The sequence below is a fragment of the Maylandia zebra genome, linkage group LG1, assembly GCF_041146795.1.
Source record: "Maylandia zebra isolate NMK-2024a linkage group LG1, Mzebra_GT3a, whole genome shotgun sequence".
In the NCBI taxonomy this organism is placed as follows: domain Eukaryota; kingdom Metazoa; phylum Chordata; class Actinopteri; order Cichliformes; family Cichlidae; genus Maylandia; species Maylandia zebra.
Window position 1 is genome coordinate 35,611,795 of NC_135167.1, and position 10,930 is coordinate 35,622,724.

Consider the following 10,930-nt stretch of genomic DNA (forward strand, 5'->3'; position numbering starts at 1 on the left):
TCTCCTCTCAGTTTGTCTGTTAGAATAGAGAAAAGAAAGAAAAGAATAGATGAACCTTGTGCAAGTTCAGCATGAAAAACAAGAAAAACTTTTGAAAAACCTTTTGTAATTTTCACATCATATTACTTTTTTCAGCTTTAGGCCAAATTGTTGTTTTTACAAGCAGACTTTAAAAGAAACTTCAGAGACACTGCAAATATCAACATCTTTGTGCTATCAACAGATGAAATGAGTGATGACTGTATGTAAAATAAGGAAAGTCACTCATAGAAACACAAAAGTAGAATTCAGCTCTACAGAAGATTGTCTTTGATCTTTTGGTTTACCTAACAGTGATGTTTTTAAAACGTGAAGATGATTTTAGAGTGAAACCAAAAGTATCCACACAAGTTACACCACCTGCTCAGCACAATTGGAGACCAAAAGTAGAAGTAAAAGACAGCTTTAGGCTCTTTTTGTCAGTTGGACTCCGAATGAATAATACTCATGATCTTTGACTGTTGCATTGACTTAAAAGGTGACCATATATCAATGGTGTGTCCCCAAAAATCCAGATGTTGGCAGCTGTCTCTTATTGAAAATGAAGAGTAAAATATAAGGGAAGATGAAAGCTATGGGGTGATCATATTTAAATAAAGGAATCAGAATATAAATATGTCTTTATTTACATTTCAGTAATACATAAATAATATAGAAACATACTGTGTTACGCAACTATTTTAGTAACCATTTGAAAGTACTATATGGTATTATATGAACAGTCAACTGCAGGTGCACCAAATGGTCCTCAGTTATCATCAGCATGTATAAATATCCAACTGTCGTCTCTTTTATAGCAGTGCTTTGATTTATCAGCCACTCTGCAGTTTTCGGTTCATCCAGGAGGCTAAAAACTGATGACGCTAGACTCAAACTTAATTTGTCATCCACCAGAAAAGTCTTCAACCACAGGAAAAAATACTTTATCTAATTCAGTGAGACGCTAGCTTAAGAAAAAAAAAATGTCTTCTATAAGTCCCTAATCTGAAGACTTAAAAAAACCCAAAAAAAACCCCAGGAATATTACACTGTTGTTTGTTTTTTTCTTCATGCCACCTGTGCTCTCCTCCTCCTCCTGGAGGTAGATGTTTTTTGATGAAAATGAGTCCCTACGCCATCAGCTTTAGACGGATTCACAAATGTTGCTGGACTCGGCAGACAGACTGGAGATAGCAGTGCCGGTGTGAGGTGATCCAGGGCCTTGGGGGACCACGCTGTCCCCAGGGGGGGCTGCAGTCTGATCTGTGCTGATCCTCTCTACAATGCTGGACAAACAGTCCAAACTGGAAATGAGTGATGTTTTACTGCTGCTGCTGCTGCTGCTGCTGCAATCTTTAGAAAAGAAACAGGAGAAATCAGTTTTGGTTTACTTGCTTTTGTTGGTTGAATTAAAAGACCAGCTTAAAAAAAACCTAGTGCATTAAAAGAGTTAGTAGCCGGCACTAAGAGAACTACTGATTGTATCAAAAGAGTAAATGGTCAACTCCTGCATAATTCTCCTTTGAACCACATGATGGTGCAGCAAATCAGTGTAGTGTCCAAACTACCCTGTGTTCATTTTTCATGCTAGTGTTCAAGCTTAATAATTATGCATAATTCTAATTTTTATCATACTAGCATAAATGTTTTAGCAGCTGAAACAGTACACTATGCATTAAAAGAAAAAATATATATATATTAAAAAAAGAGAAATATCGGTTTTGTCATCTGTCAAGATAGCAAGAACTTAGAACAATGTGATGTTGGCTGCCATCAATAACTTCACCAAAGCTCTGGTAAAATGTCAGCTTTTGGTGAAAGTTTTCATAAAGTTTTAAAGAGAGTTTATAAAATTACACTTGTGATGTCATTACACGGTAGATTTAGTAGAAAAGTGTGAAGACTGACTGATGGGTTAGCTCACTAACCCTGGACTCAGTATATCAAAATGGTAATAGGATTAAATCTGCCCTAAAACCATTTACTGTGTGTCTCCTCCCGGCTTTCCTGTCTTCTCTCCATTGTCCTTTCTTTTTAAAGGCCAACAAACCCCCATAAAATATATTTAAAAAGAGTAAAAGATGATTTTACTTTAAAACAGAGAAGAAAAAAAGAGAGGCCATTTTAAACAATGATTATGTTTTGTTAAATATTAAAATGTTAATATTCTCGAAGACTGTAAAGGATTGGTCAAATTAAAAAGAGAGCAAACACACAGTTGGAAAATTGCAAACTGATAGCAGTTTTATAAGAAGACAATACTGACAAACTCACCCTCTGCTCTCTGGCTGCAGTACGAAGCGTCACTGTTTTCACTTCTGGCTGAACTCGGTGAGATAAAATCCACCTGAAAACAAGGATCAGACCATGTCACAATCAACCACAAACATTTACAAAAACTGATGGTTTTCTTGATATTTCAGCCTGACTAATTAATGCTGTCTCTGATTGTTTTATTTTATTACAGTAATCAAATCTGAGTCCTGTTTATAGCTAAATTTAGGCACTAAACTGAAATTTGAAACAGCTCATCTACAGTAAACACATAGTACAAGAAATGCATTTGAAACAGCCGTCTCACGCATATTTCAAACTGTGACAAATTAATAACTGCAAAACATTTCAGATGCATTTGAGTCCATTTTGCATTTTGAGTCCATTAAAAAAATTCTTCACTGTTGCCAACAATAAATATCCTCAACAGATTCTTTACATTTAACGAGGCAGCACATAAAGTGCTCAGCTGTTCACGGACTCACCGAGCCATCAGAGCAGTTGGAGTGGGGGCAGGAGGTTCCTGAGTCACTCCCATAGTGTTCGAGCTGCGGGTAGAAGCTATCATCCTGGCTGTTTCTGAGCAGCGCCTGTAGGGACTCAATGTAGTTGATTGCATTGCGGAGGATCTCCACCTTGGGCAGTCTCTGGTTTGGATTGGAAGCTGTGCAGCGTTTCAGTGTCTCGAATGCATCGTTGACTTTACTTAGTCGTCGCCTCTCACGCATGGTCGCCGCTTTCCTCCGGTCTGCATGGGTTGTCTTTCTCTTGCAGGCCTTGCAGGCCCACAGCAGGCAGTGACCTGCCTGGTGGAGGCCCCCAGGGGCCCTCACATGCTGGTCCTTTTCTTCTGTGATGGGGACGTGGTGCTGAAGATGGTCCTCTGACTTCAAAAAGTTGGCATGCATCAACCGGGTGTCAAGTTCATCAAAAAAGTTTAGGTCACTGGTGCTGAAGCAGGGGTCATAGAGGTCATCTGCTGAAGAGAGAACGAAGGGAAAGTCTGACAGATCCATCGGACTCCCTCCGAAAAATCAAAGGTGAGGAGGATGAAAAGGTTTCTTAAAAACTCCTTGTGATAACAGGAAAAACACAATAAAAGTCTCCTCAATTAAAAAGCCATAACATGAAAGGTGTGAAAAAAAGAAGCTGCTCGTTGTCAGTCAGCTGGCCTTTCAAAAGCAAATTAAAAGTGACTCTGTGGAGCTGAGAGTGTGTTTAAAGGGATAGTCTGTGGAACTTCACCTCCCTTAGCTTAGTTTGTTTTTATAAAAGAGGCAGTGTGGAGGCGGGGCATGTTGCGTAAGGGACCAATGGTGTGAGGGGTGTGTCTGTTTGAGAGTGTGTGTGAATGAATGAGTAATGTGAGGTCACTGAGGTGAAACTCAGCAACAATAAGGAAGCAATAAAAAAGCAATCGTGTCCATCTTTACAAATCATTCAGTCTGTTCTGAATACATGTCATGGTCCTAGTTAAGTGATCAAACACATGTGTGAATGGCCATTCAATAGCATCATTACACCTCACCTAAGAACCTTAGTTTGTTTCTGATACCATATCATGCTGTGTATGATACATTTTTATTGTATATTTGTTGTATCACAAATGATACATTGGGTGTTTTTGGCAACTTTTTGTTAAAAACAATGTTAATTTTAGAAAAAAAAAAGAGTTTTGTCCATAACATTTTGAAATTATGGCAAGTTTTGATCATGTTGATGAGATAGAGGTCTCAGAAACTCATGTATCAAATATGATACAAAGGGCATTATAGGGTTAAAATTACCAGTATATCGTGAAATATATCCAAATGAAAGCTTAATTATTATTAATTTGCAACTTCTACAGTTATCTGACAATTTATGAAAGCTTGACACCGACCCTATTTCTGCTTTAAGATCCCAATGATTTTCCAATCACACCCACGTAAAGATGTGATAATATGTTCTTTTTCATTCTTAAACATGTTTGTTCAAAGGTGAAGATCCATGCCACAGTAAATCAGAGAGAATTCCTTTCAGAAACAGTACTATAACATTCAGCTTAATGTTAAAAACAATAACCTACACAAGACATTTCTTGTGTAGGTTATTGAAAAAGATTTTCTGCAATAAACAAGCACAATAGAATACATAGAATAGAGTCGTAATGAAGTTACACTAGACAAGCACAGTGATTTACTGCGGTGTCCTGACAGTCCTGCTGAGCAGGTCAACGTGTCACACAGCCGTCAGTGTGTGTGTGTGTGTGTGTGTGTGGGGGGGGGGGGGGGGGGGGGGGGGGGGGGTGTCAGTTTGGCCAAACAGGTGAACTATGTTCTTTTTAAAGGTTTCAGTGTACACTGTTGAAATCCCATTATTCTTCTAGACTCATATGAATTGCATGGAGCCTTGTAGGGCCTAGAAATTTCTATATATGACTACAGATACATCCAGTTGAGGTCAGAGATTTAAATACACTCATCATGGGCACGGATATCATGGTAATTTGGGGGTTTAATAATTTATTTTAATTGGGTTAATTAATTCTTTTCTGGGATGGAATGATTTTACTTTAATGACTCTACAAAGATCAATTGGATGCACAAGTTTGAACATTTTTTGGGATTGCTCTCATTCACAGAGGTATAATCCTTTAAATAAATGCTCATGATGACTGTATGTAAACTTCTGGCCACAACAGCATACATTTGGTCACTATCACCACGAGAAAGTCTGAAGGTATGAAGTATGAAACAGACTGAGAGATTTTATTAAAGGCTTAACTGCAAAAACAATAAGGACATTTTAATTAGTGATTATTTTTAAAAGTAGACCTAATCATACCATTTTTCTTGCCTTCAGGGAACCAGTACAACATAATGGGGTGGTACAGAAGACCTCACTTCACAGACTCCTTGCATTAGTTTGCTTAGTGGGAGAGCGTTAATTTTAGCAGCTCATGAAATCGAAGACATGTGCCCTTCTAGCTGAGGTGAGCACTGGTATCATTTTGGAATATCCCCTCTTGCTCTCATATCCCCCCAGTTCAAGCGTAACCTTATGGCAGTGCAATTAAATGTCACTCTTGAAAGTGACAATGTTCATGTCATTGCAACTGGCAAAAACTATATAATAGGAAGGAGGAATTATGTAAATATATGAGAGCGCTTGCACCGAGTACAAATGGAGTTTTGTTTTTTGTTTTTACACAGAACGTGAGAGGTTCTAAGTTAACGGGTGACATTGGCCGTAGACATGAATGTTAATGGGAATTGTCTGTCTCTATTTATTGGCCCAGTAATGGACTTGTGAGCTGTCATGTCTGTCTGGTCTCAGAATACACCTAGGTAAGTATTTAAGAAAATAAGGAGGGGCACACAGAAGCTGAATATTCACAAAATCATGTGCACAGTTTTGGTGCACAGTTTTGTGAGTTTTTCTCCATTGGTTTGGCTCATTTCTTGAAACTCTCTCAAAACTCTGAGATCATTTGGCAAAACACTCTTACAGTTTAGCACAACACTAAAGGTCACCTGCAAAAGCCCATATCTCTTCCAAAACTGTTCACTCAGGCTTCAATCTAAATCCCTTTCTCATTTAAACAGTCAGTGTCTCCAAAATGGCAAAGATCCTTCTCAATAGTTTTGGCTCATTTCTCGACACAGATCGGACATTCTCATCATTCTTGGTGCTTTTGTCAAAATAAACCTGGATGGTTGATCACAACAACATGGTCCACCTGCAAAAGTTCATATCTCACCTAAAATCAACTCTTGAGCGATCGTGGCTCAAGAGTTGGGAGTTCGCCTTGTAATCGGAAGGTTGCAGGTTTGAGCCCCTGCAACCTTCCGACCTTGCAACCCTCCGACAGTCTCGGTCATTGTGTCCTTGGGCAAGACACTTCACCCGTTGCCTACTGGTGGTGGTCAGAGGGCCCGGTGGTGCCAGTGTCCGGCAGCCTCGCCTCTGTCAGTGCGCCCCAGGGTGGCTGTGACTACAATGTAGCTTGCCATCACCAGTGTGTGAATGTGTGTGAATGGGTGGATGACTGGATATGTAAAGCGCTTTGGGGTCCTTAGGGACTAGTAAAGCGCTATATAAATACAGGCCATTTACCATTTAAAACAGTTCACTCATGTGTCAAAACTACATTTCTTTCTAATCTGAATAGTCAGTGCCTCCAAAATGCATCGTCCCTTTGGCATTGTGTACTGCCATACAAAATGTTTAGATGTTTTGTCACTATGGCAGAGGACCAACAATATACAACAGAAAAGAGTAGCCTCCAAGGTTTGACATCACAGATTGCACTCTCACTACCAAGGAAATGATAACCATTTTTTATTCACACGCAAAGAAAGTTTCATACATATGTAAAAAGAAAATGTACATTACAGTAGTAAATTGTATAAAAACAAAATCAAAATACAAGGACTTATTCAGTGGTCACTGTACTCATTCTCCTGCTCTTGTCCACTGTCTTCACGCTCCTGATTATTTACACGCTGTTGTCCGTCTGGCCACAGATTCTCTTCCACATCACAGTGGATACTTTCTCTTGCAATGCAACGAGGGAAGAAACGGCGTGCATGCCGCAACCATCCCCTGCATTGATCTCCTGTAATGTCGTCACACGCTGTGTCCATAGCATGGAGCAGGGACGGCTGATCCTGAGCATGATGCTCATACACTCTCCACCTCCAAGCAGAGAAAAACTCCTCTATCGGATTGAGGAAAGAAGAGTAAGGTGGTAGGAACCCCATGACCATCATTGGATGCGTTGCAAACCAGCCCCTAATGAGTGGGCTATGGTGGAAACTGACATTGTCCCACACAATTACATAAATGGGTAGGTGAGGCCCTATGAGTCCCCTCTCATTTTTAGGGATAAAATCGGTATAAAGGCGATCCAAGAAGATGAGGAGCTTGTGTGTGTTGTATGGGCCAAGACTGGGGATGTAAGTGGCCACACCATTCTCAGAAATGGCAGCACATATAGTTATATTGCCCCCTCGTTGACCTGGGACATCCACTGTGGCCCGGTGGCCAATAATATTACGGCCACGTCTTCGGCCTTTGGCCAGGTTGAAGCCAGCTTCATCCACGAACACCAGGATGTAAGGGGTCTCATGTCCTTCCAATGACATTATTCTCTAAAATAGAGTAAAGAACATAAAATCAGTCATACAGAAGAGTCGTATACTACAGTTAGACAATTACATGTTCTCCCCCACAGGTTCAATATACTACAGGCTACTACTCCAGTGGTTCTAAACTAGTGATAGGCCTATGAGGAAGTACTGCAGGGGTATTTGATAGAAAGGGGAGTGGGAAATACTGATGACTTACTGAGATGTTACAGTAAAACCTACAGTATTAGATAGATTTGATTGGGGGACAACAAAATAAGGATTGTAATGAGAATTGTATCATACAGTAAACTGCAGTTTTCTGTTGAAATTGTTGAAGTCAGATGATTCTGAAATCAGGTAAAGGAGGTATTGAAACCAAATAAGTGAACTACTGCTTACTGTGATTACAGGTAAGGTTACAATGAGAGACAACCAGTAACTGACTTACATTTACATACTGGTAGCGCAGCTCCTTTCACTCTGTCAGATTTCCTCTCAAATGGTACCCTGTAGATTGGTTTCATTGTCATCTGATGCTTCTTCAAAACCCGGTCTATTGTGGAGATGCTTATTGTGTTTATATTCTGGAATATATGATTGTCCTGAAGGATGGCATCACAGATATGCCTCAATGTGATGGCATCATTTGCCATCACCATGTTACAAATCTTTGTAGGTTTGGATGATGAAGGAGACTGTAGAGCGAGGCACATTAGGCTGCACTCGACGACCTGCCTCTGCCATTGTGAGGCCATGGTTTATGACATGGTCTATAATTGTGGCCCAAATTTCATTCGGGACAGCGCAGTGTCTTCGCGCTCCTCGGCCTCTTCCCCCTATTCCTCCACCACGCATTCTCAGGCCTCCTCCTCTTCCTTGAGGAAGAACTTCCCCTTGTCAGTTTGCTTGGCCTTGTCTATCCATGTTCAGAGATCGGACTGGCTCTGGTCAAGCTCTATATATCTGTGTTTGGCAGCACACAATCATGGAAAACACCTGTGTGTGACACTCCCCCTTCGTTAGTCTAGTTTCACCTGACTGTCAATGACTGTCATCAATTTATCAAATATTCATGGTATTATGTTCTTGACCAATTTTGACAATTGAACAGACAGTTGTGCATGCGAGTACTTATACAATGAAATCATGCTGACATGTTTAGGAGGGAATGATCATTAGACTGAGAATCAACTAAATAGTTTAGATCTACAAGATCTATTCATTTGGAAAATGTGCTAAATGTGGGCTAACTGTATAACTGTAGGCTACTTGTACTTAATCATTTGCAAATATGTACTGAGACAATTGAGACATGTACTTAGGCATTTGCCATTTGATAAAATGAATGAGAAATGCCATTCTGTTGTGAACATTTGCCAAGAGGTTTGGAGGTTTGTCCATGTTATTTTGAGAATGTAATTTCGGTTTTAAGAAATGAGCCAAACCAATGGAGAAAAACTGTAATGCCTGAGGAGGTTTGGAACTCTGCAGGTACTGAGTCAGCAGAGTGTTGGCAACTTTTCTGATTTATATCTTTCTGTTATAAGGTAGCTTTGTACTAAATGTACTGGACTTATTTACACTAGAAATGGTGTGAGCAAATCGCTAACATGAAAACTGATTTACTGAGTTCCACTGCAGATGGAGAAAAAGTGCATATAGATAGATAGATAGATAGATAGATAGATAGATAGATAGATAGATAGATAGATAGATAGATAGATAGATAGATAGATAGATAGATAGATAGATAGATAGATAGATAGATAGATAGATAGATAGATAGATAGATAGATAGATAGATAGATAGATACAAACTGCTGCTGCTACAATTCTGCCTTATAGTCGGATATTAAAGCTTATGAGTAAGGCTGATCTAACGCTATGCAGCTGGGACTGTGCCTGAAAGATTTAACATCTAAGCAAGCCGCCAAACAGATGCCTGGTCAGAGCCAAGTAGAAACTAGTTAGTACCAAGCTTTGAAGATGGGAGAGGCTGAATATTTGGCAGCAGTGTGAACATTTAAAGCCATGGACTAAGAAATAAACAAACAAAAATTTACATTGCTAGTTAACTTCTCACACACTCATTATACTCATTATACAGACTCATACTTAGACTGGCTATTTGTGCACAAATACATGCAAGTATACAAACAGTTAAGGCAATCCACTCACTTTGCATGGAATTTCTGTTTGTATCATCAGATAATAGAAATTTTTATTGAACAAGCCCTTTGAACAAGTCAGATAGAAACAAAGTGACTCATCTTTGACTATGTGATACTCATCTGATATTTTGGTGTTTCTGTGTTTCTGTGCTGAATGCTTTCTTGCAGAACTCCTCCCAAATTTCTCAAAATCCCCATCACGCATGTATGAGTTTGATGCCTGGGAAAAATACTCCTCATTACTTTGTCCAGTCTTACGCCATCAGCTTCTTCTAACACTGGATGTGTGGGAGGCATGCTGATGTGAACATGTAACATTACATGAAATATAATTAACTAACTACACCACCACTACTAACTCCACGGTGTTAAGTATTTTGATGCAGAAGAGCCTGGTATCAAAATGTAGACCTTCTTTATTGGCATTAAAAAAATCATGCTGAACAAAAATGTGGATTTTAGCTTTAGATTGTGATGCTTAAGTGGAAATTGAGTCTTGAATCTTCTTTGTTATGAAGATTTCAAAATGTTAGGGGGAAAATGTGATGTTCTTTTTTTCATGTAACATTTACAAACATATTTCCTCCAATAAACATTATAATTTGTAACTGTTGTAATGCTCTCTCCTTAAGTTTTTTTCAATAATTTGATCATTTGCATTTTGTTAAATTTGCACAAATTCAACCAGAATATTAACCTTACATCCTAAATCATAAACCCAATTTTTGTTAAGTTTCTTTCACTAAATTATATATATATATATTTTTTTAATTAAAAAAAAATTGTGGAGCATAACTAAATGTATTCTTAGCCTTTTGCTATCTGGCTCACAACTTACTTCAAAGTAAGTTTAAAAATGGGAAACTAGCACGTTTAAGAAACAGTTACCCCATAAAATGTATGTGTAAAAATCCGTTTGCCTTAATTGTTTATTTTCTGTAAAATAATTAATAATTAACCAGTTAATATTTAATCAATTAAGTAAGTGCTATTTCATCAGTACTATCTGATTAGCTTCCATGGAATAATTGTTTTTCCATGTTTTTCCATCTTCAATCTGGATTTTCCATGCTCTTTATGTTCATCTGCTGGCTGTTATACTGGATGTCTCACCTTATACGTACCCTTGTTATCACACTGGGAGCTCATGCCCCATCAGTTTTTACTATATAATATAAGTTGTGTTCAGTGACATACTGCTGTTGGAGTTGATTTCCAGTTTTTTAATTTATTTTGTGTTACAAAATGTGATGACTATATGCATACTTATAAAACTACAAAACAAAACTAGGAAAACTAAACTATATTTTCTTTATTCGTGTAAAGTGTGACGTTGTCAGCAGTGCATGTACT

The 10,930-nt window shown here is 38.6% G+C and overlaps 1 protein-coding gene across 1 annotated transcript; it reads right to left on the minus strand.

Annotated features, from left to right (window-relative positions):
- Positions 1-67: 67 nt before the first annotated feature.
- LOC101473510 (myoblast determination protein 1 homolog) lies at positions 68-3,520 on the minus strand. Its single transcript, XM_004573306.4, has 3 exons — positions 2,778-3,520; positions 2,293-2,365; positions 68-1,371 (listed from the first exon to the last, which is right to left on the minus strand). The coding sequence occupies exons 1-3, from the start codon at positions 3,306-3,308 to the stop codon at positions 1,163-1,165; spliced, it is 813 nt and encodes a 270-aa protein (XP_004573363.1). The 5' UTR covers positions 3,309-3,520; the 3' UTR covers positions 68-1,162.
- Between the last annotated feature and the right edge of the window lie 7,410 nt (positions 3,521-10,930).

Bases quoted from the DNA above. Each gene is read 5' to 3' on its own strand.
- LOC101473510 (XM_004573306.4), bottom strand. From the start codon at position 3,308: ATGGATCTGTCAGACTTTCCCTTCGTTCTCTCTTCAGCAGATGACCTC. The intron at 2,366-2,777 runs GTGAGTCCGTGA...CCTTGTTTTCAG, and splicing joins CCAACTGCTCTGATGGCTCG to GTGGATTTTATCTCACCGAG. The intron at 1,372-2,292 runs GTGAGTTTGTCA...TCTTTTCTAAAG, and splicing joins CTGCAGCCAGAGAGCAGAGG to ATTGCAGCAGCAGCAGCAGC.